This window comes from Trachemys scripta, chromosome 9 (assembly GCF_013100865.1).
Source record: "Trachemys scripta elegans isolate TJP31775 chromosome 9, CAS_Tse_1.0, whole genome shotgun sequence".
In the NCBI taxonomy this organism is placed as follows: Eukaryota; Metazoa; Chordata; order Testudines; family Emydidae; genus Trachemys; species Trachemys scripta.
The window spans coordinates 59,154,550-59,168,837 of NC_048306.1; the positions used below are offsets into that span (position 1 = coordinate 59,154,550).

The 14,288-nt window shown below is 46.2% G+C and overlaps 1 protein-coding gene across 1 annotated transcript in view; it reads left to right on the forward strand.

Moving 5' to 3' along the window:
* The first annotated feature begins 5,894 nt into the window (after positions 1–5,894).
* The window catches only part of YEATS2 (YEATS domain containing 2), a 75,574-nt gene continuing 67,180 nt past the window's right edge, over positions 5,895–14,288 (forward strand). The window contains exons 1-5 of the mRNA XM_034780521.1: positions 5,895–6,022; positions 6,544–6,826; positions 8,103–8,220; positions 12,343–12,440; positions 12,544–12,636. Of these exons, the coding sequence (XP_034636412.1) occupies positions 8,121–8,220; positions 12,343–12,440; positions 12,544–12,636 (291 nt within the window). The 5' untranslated portion in view covers positions 5,895–6,022; positions 6,544–6,826; positions 8,103–8,120. The remainder of the gene's footprint in view (positions 6,023–6,543; positions 6,827–8,102; positions 8,221–12,342; positions 12,441–12,543; positions 12,637–14,288) is intronic.

A 14,288-nucleotide genomic window follows, 5' to 3' on the forward strand; every position in this document is an offset into this window, starting at 1 on the left:
CCCCCCCACATCCCCACCCCCATCCTGAGAATCAAACAGGAGCTGCCCGAGGTAAGCACTCCACACCCCAACCTCCTGCCCCAACCCTGAGCCCCCTCCCTCGCCCTAGCTCCTGGCCAGTCCCCGCACCCGAACATTTTTTTATAATATTTGGAAAGATCATTAAGTGGTCCGTCAAGACCCTTTGTGATTTTCAATTGCTCTCTGGAAAAATAAGTTAGACTACAAGAACAATCAAGGTACCTCACTTTATTTTCATTTACTTGCTATTACTTATGGGAGGAGGACAAAGAAAAAAAGAATGAAAAATGTGGGCAGGGGGAGATAAGAGAGAATGTTCTTTTTCTTGGCTGGGTCCCAAAAAGGAGCCCCAAAAATGAAGCTGAGCACAGGGCGGGGGGACCCCACTAACTATAAATCCACCACTGGCTGTCACGTCACCTGGGCTGGGGATATTGTCAGGGCCGGTGTAACCACTAGGCCAACTAGGCGACCGTTTAGGGCACCAAGATTTGGGGGTGCCAAAAAGCGGTGCTCCAAAATTTTTTTTTACACTACAGTGGAGTCCCATCTTACACGGGGGTTAGGTTCTAAAGTCACCGCGTAAAAAGAAAATTGCATATTGTGAAAATTACTATAAAGTACAGTATAGGTACTCAGCGGGCTGAGCAGGGCCAGCAGTGGGCCGGCTCCTGCCAGCCGGGGTCCCCGCCGCCAGCCCCGCTCAGCCCGCTGCCGGTCTGGGGTTCCGGCTGCCAGCCCCTTGCCAGTTGGGGTCCTGGCCGCCAGGAGGCTGAATGGATCCAGCAGCCGGGACCCCAGCTGGCAGCAGGCTGAGCAGGGCCGGCGGCTGGGACCCTGGCTGGCAGGAGGCAGTGGACAGAACCCCAGACCGGCAGCGGGCTGAGCAGGGTCCCAGCCGCCGGCCCTGCTCAGCCCACTGACGATCTGGGGTTCCAGCTGCCGGCCCCTTGCGAGCCAGGCTCTCGGCCACCGGCCCCACTCAGCCTCCTGCTGGCCTGGGTGAACGGCAGGAGGCTGAGCGGAGTCGCCGGCTGGGACCCCAGTTGGCAGCTGAGTGAACGGAACCCCAGGCCGGCAGCAGGCTCAGCGGTGGCCGGGACCCGCAGGCTGCCATTAAAAAAAAAAATCAGCTCACATGACCCCTTTAGCCCGCATGCCGTAGGTTGAGGACCCCTGTTCTAGTGTCTACTGTACTTTATGGTAATTTTCACTATACGCAATTTTCCTCTCATGCGCTGACCTTAGAACCTAACCCCCGCGTAAGATGTGACTCCACTGTATTCATTTTTGAAAATGTATAATAAGCAATGCTCCGGAGGGGAAATGGGGGGTGGGGGCAAGGTGGAAGTTTCGCCTAGGGTGCAAAATATCCTTGCACCGGCCCTGGGTACTGTGTCAGCTGATTCGCACAGTCTCCAACCTACCTGGGCAGTACAGCAGACATGGCCCTGCCCACTAGCTTCTCTCCACGCCCTAGCCCACCCACCACTTGCCCCCCCCTTAAGGCTTAGCCCTCTTACTTTTAAAAATGATTGCTTGCCCGTCTCCCCCCGTCAGGTTTTTCTGGCAGCCCTGTTGCCAGGTATCCAGTTTTAGACTGGAAACTCCAGTAGAAAACGGGACCTGAGTGTCCGGTTAGCAGTGCTGACTGGACACTAAATGTCCGGTTAAAGGAGTAAACACATTAGCCTCTGCTCCTCCCACTCCCAACACCCACCCCAGAGGGCTGGAAGAGAACCTGTCCTGCTGTTGTGGGAGGAGGGGCAGCTCAGTGCAGAGAGAGACAAAGAGAATGGGCTAGAACCAGATAGGTACCCGCTCTATGTGGGCAGGGGCAGGGGGGATCCTGTTTACCCCCTCCCCAGCCCTGCTGCGCTTGCAGTTTACCCCTGACCCCTCCCTTGCTCCAGAGACCAACCCTAGCTCCTGCCCCACTGTGCTTTTACTCCCAGCCCCTTTTACAATTATTCCCCAGGGGGGCCCACAAATATGTTTGGCACTGGGCCCACAAAAAGTTAATCCGGCCCTGCTTATATGTTGTTTGCTTTAACCTGTAAATAACTCTCATTTCTTTTTCCTAGTTAATAAATCGTTTACTATAGAATTGGCTACCAGCATTGTCTTTGGTGTGAGATCTAAGGTACAAATTGATCTGGGAAAGTGACTGGTCTCTTGAGACTGGGAGCAACCTCAGTATTTTGTGATTTTTGGTTTAAGTGACCATTTATCACTACGTCCAGCTTGCCTGGTTGGCAAGATAGTCTGCAGTACCCAAGGGGATTGTCTGTGACTCCATGGTAAAACTGTTACAGTGATCCAGGAGTTAACATTTATTACTGGGTTGGTGAAATCTAACTATAGAACACATCACCAGCGTGGGGTGTCTGCCCTGCTTTTTGACAGTCTGCTGTCAGATTGGCACTCACAATCTTGAACCACTCCAGACAGTGTGACATATTATGAGGTGAATACCATTTCCTTTGTACAGATATTTATTCTTAATGTTGGCAAGAGGCTACCAAATAACCAAAAGGTGCCACTGATGTATGTTAAAATTTGTTCATACTTATCATTTGCATTGTGGATCAGGGCCCCACAGTGCAGTATAAACACAGAACAAAGAGACTATTCCTGCCCTAACGAGACAACGAGTGGTTACAACAAATAGACAAGTGCTACAAAATGAGACAATACTGGTCAATAATGGAAAACAGTCATCACAGCACAGTGGATGTCTAACCACTGTCCTGTTTTTGTATGCATCATGTCAGAAGACAGTTTAAGGAGTGATTGGAAGAAAAATGAAATAGCTTTGCAGACGTTTACAGGGAGCTCCTCCCATGGGCGAGGGACAGCATGGGAGAAAGCAGAAAGGTGTACAGTTTTTCTTTGGGAAGAACTTGCAGTGCAGAAATACAAGCCCCATCTAATTTGATCCACTCTGGAGTAGATACATACATTTTCTAGAATGGTGAAAACCTTTGTGCTGCCTGGTGTCTCCACCAATTCTCCCTCTTGACAAGAAAACATAAATTACTATCCTTATCTGAAATGTATCATCTGTCTCTCCTACCTCCCAATAAATCAATTCCATATGATTCCAGTCTATGCTGCTGATCCTTTTAGAGAAAACATATCCCATGCTGTCAGTCCTAAATTCTTTTAACCAGCTTCTCAAAATGACTTCTCTTTGGCCTGGTCTACACTATGGGGTTAGGTCAAATGTAGCCACCTTAGGTCGATTTAAAAATTAATGCGTCCACACAACCAACCCCGTTCCATCAACCTAAAGGGCTCTTAAAATCAACTTCTGTGCTCCTCCCCAGTGAGGAGAGTAGCGGTAAAATCCACTTTGCTGGGTCGAATTTGGGGTAGTGCGGACGCAAATCGACTGTATTGGCCTCCAGGAGCTATCCCAGAGTGCCCCATCGTGACCGCTCTGGACAGCACTTTGAACTCTGATGCACTAGCCAGGTACACAGGAAAAGCCCCGGGAACTTTTGAATTTCATTTCCTGTTTGGTCAGCGAAGCAAACTCAGCAGCACAAGTGACCATGCAGTCCTGCCAGAATCATAGAGAGTAGAATGTTTCTACACTCCCTCCTCATCTCCGTCCCTGAGGTTATCGCAGATTAGAAGGCAGAAAAAATGCACTCGCGATGACTTGTTTTCCGAGCTCATGCAGTCCTCCCACACTGATAGGGCACAGCTTAATGCATGGAGGCATTCAGTGGCAGTGGCCAGGAAAGAATTAAATGAGCGCAAAGAGCGGAGGCAGGATGTGATGCTGAGGCTAATGGGGGAGCAAACGGACATGATGAAGCATCTGTTGGAGCTGCAGCAAAGCCAACAAGAGCACAGACCCCCCGCTGCATCCACTGTATAACCGCCTACTCTCCTCCCCATGTTCCATAGCCTCCTCAACCAGACGCTCAAGAATGGGGGGAGGAGGGGAAGAGGTTCCAGGCACCCAGCCACTCCACTCCAGAGGATGGCCCAAGCAACAGAAGGCTGTCATTCAAACAGTTTGATTTTTAGTGTGGCTACAATAAGCAATGTGGCCTTGTCCTTCCCTCCTCCCCCACCCCACCTGGGCTACCTTGTCCGGTCTCTCATTTTTTTTTAATTAATAAAGAAAGAATGCATGTTTTCAAAACAATAGCTACTTTATTTCGAAGGGGGGAGGGTGGTTGGCTTACAGGGAATTAAAATCAACAAAGGGGGCAGGTTTGCATCAAGGAGAAACACACACAACTGTCGCACCGAGGCCTGGCCAGTCATGAAACAGGTTTTCAAAGCCTCTCTGATGCGCATCGCGCCTTGCTGTGCTCTTCTAATCGCCCTGGTGTCTGGCTGCTCAAAATCTTACGCCAGGCAATTTGCTTCAACCTCCCACCCCACCATAAATATTTCCCCCTTACTCTTACAGATATTATGGAGCACACAGCAAGCAGCAATAACAATGGGAATGTTGGTTGCACTGAGGTCTGACCAACAGCGCCAGCAAGCTTTTAAATGTCCAAAGGCACATTCTACCACCATTCTGCACTTGCTCAGCCTATAGTTGAACTGCTCCTTACTACTGTCCAGGCTTCATGAACGGATTCCCCGAGCTCGTCATTGGGGAGCAGGAGAGCAGAGTTGCAGGGGAAGTGATGGAGCCGTACACCATGCCCTGGAGGTTGCTAGGAGCTGGGCAGGGAAGACTTTCCCAGAACCCCCAGCCAAGCTACATGTTTGATGAGGACGGTTAGCAGTCCTACTGCACCATCTTCTACCAGCAGCACCCACGAGGACCAGTACGGATCCCCCGAGCTCGTTGCTGGGGAGCAGAGTTGCAGCGGAAGTGGTGGATGACAACGGTTAGCAGCCCTACTGCATCGTCTGCTGCCAGCAGCACCCAGGAAGCCAGTACAGATCCCCCGAGCTCGTCGCTGGGGAGCAGGAGAGCAGAGTTGCAGTGGAAGCGGTGGATGATGACGGTTAGCAGTCCTACAATTGTCATTGCACACCACTGATTCTAGTGTGAACCCAACAATACAAAGCTGGATTAGACATGGGACAGGTCAAAATCAGATGTCTGGATGGCAGCCCTGCATATAAGCCAAAGGTCTCTTTTCTGAGCAAAATATTTACTAGTTCCCACTCTGCCTTTCAATCAAACAACAAATCCCCAAGTCTCCTAATCCCTTCAGCCTGTTCCAGCAGAGTTCCTCTTGCTCTCCCCAAATGCCAGTATTGATTGCTTTTAGAGAGAAAAAACTGTATGCAAGAGTGGAGCCGTTATTTTTAAAGGAGCATTTCACTTGATCAGTGTGTCACTTGGTTGTAGTAGGTCAGCCAGAGTGAGCGAGGTGGAGTTAAAAAGGGATAAGCCAGGCTGCCGATGGCTCGTTGATACACACAGCAAGATGTTTACTCCCCAGAGAGAGAAACTTTAATAGTTCCCTTAAAATCAGTCTCCTGTGTGACAAGGGCGCGTTGCTTTCCAGGCGGTGTGCAGAGCCGCATTACCCCTTGCAGGGCCCTTCCTAACAAGGAGACTGGGTCCCCAAACTCTACACTGGCCACGGCCACCCAGTGCCTGTCTGGGGGCTTTTCCTGACCCATTCCCGGGGTCTCCAGCTGAGCAACCCGAAGGTCACCCAGGAGCAGCGGCCCGCTGGAGAACACCTGGCTGCGGCCCAGACCCCAGCGGGTCAGGGGAGAGCTGGGGCCGGCCTCGACCTGCCCTAAGCCACAGGCGGGCTGGGGCTGGTAGCGGCTCAGCTACGCCCGGCCCAGGCGCCACGGCTCCCATTGGAGCCCCGCGGAGGCCGCCCCGCCCCTTCACCGCCGTCCGCCTGCGCGGCTCCCGCCCCTCGCAGTGACGGGCAGCCGGAGCCGAGCCGAGCAGGTCGCTGGGCCGATGGCGGCGCTCGCTGCGGTGGCTGCTGCACAGGGCGGCCGGGGGCCGCGCTGAGCGCTCGGGGCCGGGCGGGGCGAGCAGCGGACCCCGGTAGGCGGCGAGGCTGCGGCGCGGGGCTGGGGTAGCACGGCGAGGGGACAATGCGGGGGCGGCCGCATGGCTCGGGGGCAGCAGGCGGGGCCTGCCCGGCGCCCTGGCCCCCGTGCAGGCTCTGCAGGGGCAATAGCCCCCGGGCCGCTGTCCTGCACCAGGGGGCGCCCCGGCTCCCGCCCTTTCTTGCCCTGGGGCTGCGGCTGTGCCGCGCTAGCTCCCCCCTGAGTCTGGGTCGGACGCGGGTCGGGTCCCTGAACGGGCAGGGGGGTTGCGGTACGTGCAGCTGGGGGGATGTGCGAGCCCCTGGGCACCCCATGCCGCCCCGCAGCCAGGAGACACAAAGGTGGCACGTTTGCCTCCTCAACGGGCGACGTGAGTGGCGGGGGAGGGTCATACTCTGTTTGTAAGTAGCCATGTTCTCCCCAAATCCAGGGGTCCGGGTAACCTCGTGGGGCCCTCGCTCTTTCCACATAAAGATCACTTAAGCATTTTTTTCCCCTTTCTCACTTCAAATTCAGGTCTTGTCAACCCTGCAACCTCTAAAGGCACCTGGAAGACTAGTGGTAACACAAATCACAGTTGAAAGCTGAGGAATTGAAACAAAATAACTTTTATTCTGACTGTTTAAAACGGCTTTTGTTAATGTCCGTTTAACTGCGGCAACAAAGGGGACATCTGTTCGAGATTCAGCACTCCACTCCTTGAAAAAGGGCAGAGAGATTAAAATCAACATTGGACACCTCCCACACGTTCCCTAGCAAAGGCAGGGAAACCAGACTTTACATTCCTGATATCTCAAAGGTAAAAAATAAAAGCACATGCAAAATGTTTCTTAACTGTACCTGATTGTGAAAGGGCACTAATTTTAGACTTAGTTACAGCTGACACAAGCATACATGCTGTCCTATCATTTTTTCCTGTAGATTTAATTTCAGATTTCTAATGACTTGTTTACATGAGAAACTTTTCTAGTTATACAAGTATAACTCATCTTGTGAACTCTCTTATTCTGGAATAAGAATGGTTTTTTGGGGTTTAGTTTAAGCCCCATCCAAAGCAACATAAGTGAAACTGGAAAAAGGCATTCTCATTCTGGAATAAAAGTATCAAATTAGAGAGTTATACTTGTATATCTGAGGTGGCTTACATTTGTCGTCCCCCCCCCCCCCCCAACTTTCCTAGCTTTTTCTGCTGGTGTTGCTCTCTTTTGATCTCTGTTGCTTATTTGGACCTCAGCAGATTCACAATTATGTTTGCCCAGTTTGTTGATACCAAAGAATGAATCAATTTGTGTTGAACAAATTACTGTATAATAATTAAGTGATAAAGAAAGGGGATGACAACTGACATACTGATGAGAATCCTAGCTTTACTAGAATTGGGTATTAATCAGTTAATCCAGACAAATTTGGATCTTCTCTAAACACTGAAGAAGGAGACACTCCAGTGATAAGGAATTGGATGATTCAGAGGACTAGAAACAGGATTTGGTGACTTCACTTTAGTTGGTAGCGAACATCCCTCACTAGCTTGTGGGAGAAAAGTTGGTGGTCTCAGATTACGTCTGACTGGGCAAATGTCCCTATTGCAAGTCCATGACAACTGACTTCTTTGTTAGCAGTCTTGGCAAAGGTGCCAAGAAAAAAACAGCATGGAAAGTGAGCTCCACTCTCACCTGTAAAGATTTTCCCTCCAGGTGAGGGATGAGCTATTTTACATTGTTGTAGCTGTTCAGTGGCAAGATAGATAACATCCGCTTTCTGGCCTGCCATCTCAGTGTAAAATTTACTTTTAAAAGGTATTACTGCCTGTGTTTATAGAGAGAAACAAATCAGGAGCTGCACTCTTGGATTGTATAGTAGTGCGTAACAAAATTGGAATGGGAATGATGCAGAGTTTTGGGACCAGCTGAGCAGTTTGATAAATCACAACTAGGAGCAATAAGGGAAACAGCCATTCAAAACATAGCCTTTCCTCTCTTACTGTTTGTAGGGCAGACTTCCCCTATTAAATCATGTGGCTTTAGAGGCCTGAAGTCAGTTCGAGTGTCAATGGGATTCTTTTTTTCTCCTCTCAGCGAAGCAGTCCAACTACCATGTCTGGAATCAAGAGAGTGATTGAGGAGAAGGACCCGGACTATGAGGAGATTTCAGTCACACATCCAAATAAACGTCACAAAGCAGCAGAACAGTCAGGTAGGAACTGTCTGTCATAGAATCTTATAGAAGATAAAACTCTCCATATACTGTACCCTATGGAAAACTGCAGGCATTGAGCTCTATTAACTGAGCAGATGAACTAGCATTACATTAGAGTTATAGTGACTACAGATGATAAGGAAGTAAGTAATGAATGCACCTGTCGGCTTAGTGCTATCTGTACTGGGGCTTATGTCGGCGTTGCTACATCTCTGAGGGGTGTATATTTTTTTTGCACCACTGAGTGAGGTAGCTAGATTGACCTAAGTTTTAGGTGTGGACCAGGCCTAAGTAAAGAAACAAGGCAGTGCTGACAGACAATGCATAAGCTCACAGGATGCAATTGGGTAGCAAACCATAGCTGGGAAGAGAAGGTTGTTGCCAATGTTTAGAGGTCTGACTCTTGCAGAAGAGGAGACAAATGATCATAATTTTGGGCAGATGAAGCCAATGAAGTGAAACTTGGAGAAGCAGAGTAGGGGAGAGAGACTTGGGAGAAAGAGGCAGACAGGGAAGGAAGGTAAAATTGATGGAGGAAAGCTGGATGGATGGAAGAATACAGTGGAGAGTAGAGAGGAAGCAACAGGGTGAATGGGTTTTCATTCAGCACAATGGAAAATGCTCAATTTGGGAACAATCCTATTGCCTGGCAGCTCTGGACAAGTTGAAGCGTTCTCTGGGCAGGTGAATGTCACATGTCACAGGATGTGGAGTGGGCTGAGCAGCATCGGGCATAGCAACTCTGAGCTGCTAGTGGGAGGGCAGGTGATCAGAAGGGATGAGTGGAAGTAGAGCAGAAGGAACAGAACTGTCTCTGGGATAGGAACAGAACTGTCTCTGGGATATGAGGAAGCTAAGGAGCTGGAGCAGAGCAACTGAGCTGCCGGGAGTGGGGGAAGATGTTGACAGCTATATAAGTAATGCCTTGGAGGTGAGACTAGGGGGAAGTGCACTACTGGGCATGCCTGAGGCAGAGATTTAGTTTGAATGTACTTGTCAGGTCTGGTCTACTTTGTTAAACTGGTGCAAACCCCTGTGTAAACAATCTCCTAAATCTATTTAAGCCTGGCTTATATTGAGTTTTAGCTTAATTTGGTAAGCAATCAGTGTCAGTTGAAGTCAGTTTAGGAATGTTTGTGTGCCCTGGGTTAACTAAGTTGGGTTTTAAATGGATTTACATTAAACTAGTGCAGCTTTGAATGTAGACAAAGTTTGAATGTTCTGATCCGAAGTTTGGGTGAGTGGGAGGAGGAGAGATTGATCTGGACTTTCAGCTACTGTCAGTTAACTTGAACCCAGTTACTTTTCCCGAAAAGGTAGTTTAATTTTCCAGCCAGGCAAGAGTGCCATGTTCCGTTTGTAACATATTGCAGAAACTGAGTTGTGGGCTGATGTAGCTTGAGTTAAGGGCACCCGTAAGGAGATCACAACAGCCCAATTTGTGGGCACCGTATTTCCTTGATGGACTCAATTGCCATTGTGGCTGAAGTCTCTAACTTTCAGTTTCAAGGAGAGTAACTCTTAGTATTTGAGGCTTTGCAAAAATTAGATGATGCCATGCTGGGACTTGCATTAATGAAAGACTACACTGCCCTTTATATCCAAAGTTAAATTACTTTGACATGGATGTCTTACTGTGATACCAAGCATCTGATGCCATACTAGAGATTAAGGTGTTTGAGTGGGTCTCTGGCTTCACAGTGAACTATTGTTCTAATTGATCATTGGGCAGTAGTGAGTAAAACTCCACCTGTTTCTTATTGTGAAACATGTCCGTTAAATTGCAGTTCAATCAGTTCCATTTGCAGAGAGGCAGGGATATTATCCACATTAGCAACAAAAGGATTTTCAAATAGTCGAACATCACTTGTGTGTGACTTGAATTCAGAAAATCTGGCCTCAAAATTCTCATCCAGGAGGTCCAGTAATTTTACCATTTGGGCATACGGAACCGGAACACTAATGTTTTCACCGCGACTAAATTTTTCACAGGAAGGAAAGTGAGATAGTGTTCCTCTCTCCGAGTGTTGTCACAAGAGTTTTGGTTTTGCTTGAAAGGCTTTCACATCTGAGTATAATGGGAAACAAGCCTGTTTTACCTTGCAATTTCAAATTGAGATAATTCAAATGGCTTGTTAAATCTTTTAGAGTTGCCAAATCCCACAGCTACACTGGATCTGAGAGTTCAGATACATTTTTAGACTTTTCATTCCTGAAAATACTGATTTCATTCTGCAAGGTGAAGAAAAGTTTGAGCACATTTCCATGATTAAGCCAATGTACCTCACTGTAGTACATCACATCCTCGTATTCTGAATCAGTTTTCTTCAGGAATGTTTGATTAGAGCAGGTGCTCTAATCGAGTTTACAATGGCCACCATGGTTGTCATTACATTTTCCAAGTTCAGAAGTTTTCCACACAGAGCTTCATGGTGAATAATACAATGCAACACCATTGTCCTTTCAGTGTTGCACTAATCACCAGCCTTATACACCAGACCAATCAGTCCAATTTTGTGGCTTACCATGTTCTTAGTGCTGTCCATTGTTGTTGCGGCAAGTTGATTCCAAGACAGACCAAGTTCCCTAATAGTATGGGCAAATCTCCAAAACGAGTCTTCACCAGTAGTTTTTCCATGAAGTGTCTGGAGCGCCGCAAACTCCTCAGTAACTTGAAATGCCTTGTCTATTCCACAAATGAAAATTAGCACCGTCAGTAATGTCATTGCTTTCATCCAAAGCCATTGAAAAAAATCTCACAATTTTGGATTTTCTCACAGATTTGTTCTTTTAAATCTTCACCAATATCTTCTATTCTTCAAGTAAAAATCTGGCGAGACGGACTTGCTGCTTCAATAAGGTTCCTTTTGTCAGGACACATTTCCTCCATAACCAGATTCATACAATTTTTTATGAACTCCCTGTCAGAAAGAGATTTACATTTAGTGCCCAGTAAATGCACAATATGGTAGCTTGCCTTCACTGCTGATGCATTTTCTTCTTCTTGTATTCTTAGCATTTGCTGTAAACTTCCAATCTCTTTTTTCAAAGACATGATCTTTGCAGTTTGTGGTGCATCAGACTTTTCCCTGTGTTTTGTGTCATGGTGTCTCTTGATGTTATATTCCTTCCACACGGCGACTGTTTGTTTATAAATGAGACATAATAATTTGCGTTGTTGAGGACAAAAAAGAATTGATCGGTCCACTTACCTTGAAAAACATGACGTTCAACGTTCACTTTCCGTTTTTTTTTGTTGGAGGCATTTTCACTCATCTGTATTTACCTGCCAATCAAAAGTATTGCATCTGTGGCAGACTACAGCTAATCTGTGCATGTCTGAAAGTGTCTTCCTGAATTTTTATAGCAACAATCACTAAAGAAGTATATGTTTAAGTGGTCTGGTTAGTCTACAGCTGAGCTGTGAATGCAGAGTGTTGTTATTTACAGGCTTGTGCTTATATGAAACATGACACTTTTTTTTTATTAAACCCATTCTTTATTGCATTTTTTGATACTTCCTTGTGTAAACTAAAATGATATATACATGACAAGAAATGCTAATAAATCAGCCGTTAATATATTATGTTGAAGCAGGCCATGGGCCTTATGAAATGTTCTGGTGGGCCGAAGGTTGGTCACCCCTGCTGTTTATCATAGTAGGATACAGCCTTCCCTTTCCCATCTATAGACTTCTTTTTTGGTGTGTGTGTGGTTCTGCCCCCTCATCCTCTCTGTATTGTGTTTGCATATTGATGCATATGTTTGTTGTATTCTAATGGCTATGTTGCACTGTGGGTGGCATTTTGTTCTCTTTTAATATTTACTTCTTTTCAGATCTAATAGTAAACAATGTCTCATGACTGGTCTCCCACCTCAGTGCTTACAAGAATTAAAAAAAAAAACCTTGTAAAAACCAACTTATAGACCTATTTTAAGAGAAATTATGTTCTGGTGCAGACCAGAAATAAAAACAAATTGGCACTCAGTGCTAGAGATCCCTTCCATTGTGTTGTGCTCAGTTACCGTAACCTTTATTTTTCCTTCTTTAACATTTCTTTTCACGTAGAACCTCTAGGATTGAACTACCCTTTTATTTTAATGTGCTTTTTTGAACAGCTCGAGATGCTGCTGTACAGAAGATTGAGACAATTATTAAAGAGCAGTTTGCTGTTGAAATGAAGAATAAGGAACATGAGATTGAAGTCATAGATCAGGTATAAAGGTCTCTCTTAAAAAGAGAGAAGTTAGAGGATCAGGAAGTATTGAAAAGTGCTGCAATTGCAGTACTTTATAATACAGTTTCTCTTCTTTTTATAGCGCCTGCTTGAGGCAAGGAGGATGATGGATAAGCTTCGTGCCTGCATTGTGGCTAACTATTATGCTTCTGCTGGTCTCCTTAAAGTTGGAGAGGTAAAAATTTATTTTTGGAACAATAAGACTGGAGAATATTTAGACTGCATAGTTTAGCCGCTGTGTAGCTTTCCTGTTTTGCTTTTGTGGTACAGTCGTAAATGCTTGAAAGCTGAACTGCAAAACAAACGTGGTAACTGAATTGCACACAACTTGTGCTGCCACAAAACGGGCTGCAGGGGCATTCAGCACAGACAGATTTTAACTAGGTCGTTAAATTCTTTCATTCCAGAAACACTGTTGCCTCCTCTCCCTAAAAAACCATCACCACGCTTGTTTTATTTTCTGAAATGTAATGTCTTTTCTACAGTGCTCATCACCACTGTATTAGTACACAGGACTTCGCAACGATTAATGAATTTAGCTGTGCAGTACTCTTTAGAGCAGGACCGTATTATCCCATTTTACAGAAGAGAACTGAGGTAGAAGAGGGATTAATGGTTTATCCAAGGTCACACAGGGAATCTGGGAGACTTGGGAGCAGAAATCCAGATCTCCTGAGTCCCAGTCAGTGCCTTAACTTCAAAACCATCCTTCCTTTCACACATGGGGCCCACTGTATTTATGACTTCACAGAATAATACCTGCAGTGAACCAGGGAGTAATAAATGGGAGAAAATGAATTTAGAAACAGCTTGTTAAAACCCATGCTATGTGCCCCTATGGTTGGTCTAGCAAGTTGGAGTGTCAGGACATGTGCCTGGGTTTAACTCAGGTTTTGTTTTTGACTTGCAGTTCACCTTTAAATTGCTAATATTTTGATCTGAGTTCTAATAAAGAATGGAACTGCTGTGTCAAACTTCAGGCATGTGGATGGAAACTATGGGTTTGCCTTACCTGCCTAGAGAATACCCAGATGCATGGTTCTACTCAGCAGGGGTTTCTTGTGTTACACTAGTATCCTATTAGCACTTTCACACAGCTTTTTAAAGTTTTCTTTTTAAAATCTAACTTGCTTTTTGCCTCTTCAAACACATGTTGGTCAACTGGTATGGACAGAGAATTTGGTGGTGATGGGAGGAATGTTTTTTCTGGATTTCTGTGTTGACTATTCTTAATGACTGAGCCACTTCTGATCTTCAAGTGCTCCCTCTAGTACCACAGGAAGGCACATTAGCAAGGGGTTTGTACTGTCCCCCTCCTGCTTTCTGTATCTGCTCTATCAGTTTCTGTATCTGCTCTATCAGATGGAGAGTTTTTCCCCCCAATTTATCTGAGAGTCTTACATGCTTCACACATATTACGTTCACTTCAAAAGTTGCTCTTATTCTTAAGAAATGTTCACAAAAGTACAGCTATTGTCCCTGTTCTTTTTCTACAGCTTTTGAGTTTGTGCTGGGTGCTGAAGTTCGGGTACATTTCTGATTGAATTAGAGTTCTGTTCAACGGGTCTAATTAGCATGTTGGCTAGACCAAAGCTCCTTTAATTTTACAAGGCTGATAGATTTTTTTGCCATCCATGCAATGTTTTAAGTAAGAGTTAATACCAGTTTAGTTTTATCGGCAGCTACCATAGTTTCACTGTCATGTCTAGTAAAGTGTGTCAGTCTGTTGTAGTTTAATTCATTGTGTTCACTTTTTAAATAGCTATGAACTTCCAGCAAGTTGTGTTTACAAGATGCTTGATCTGCTGTAATTTAAAAAAAAACCCA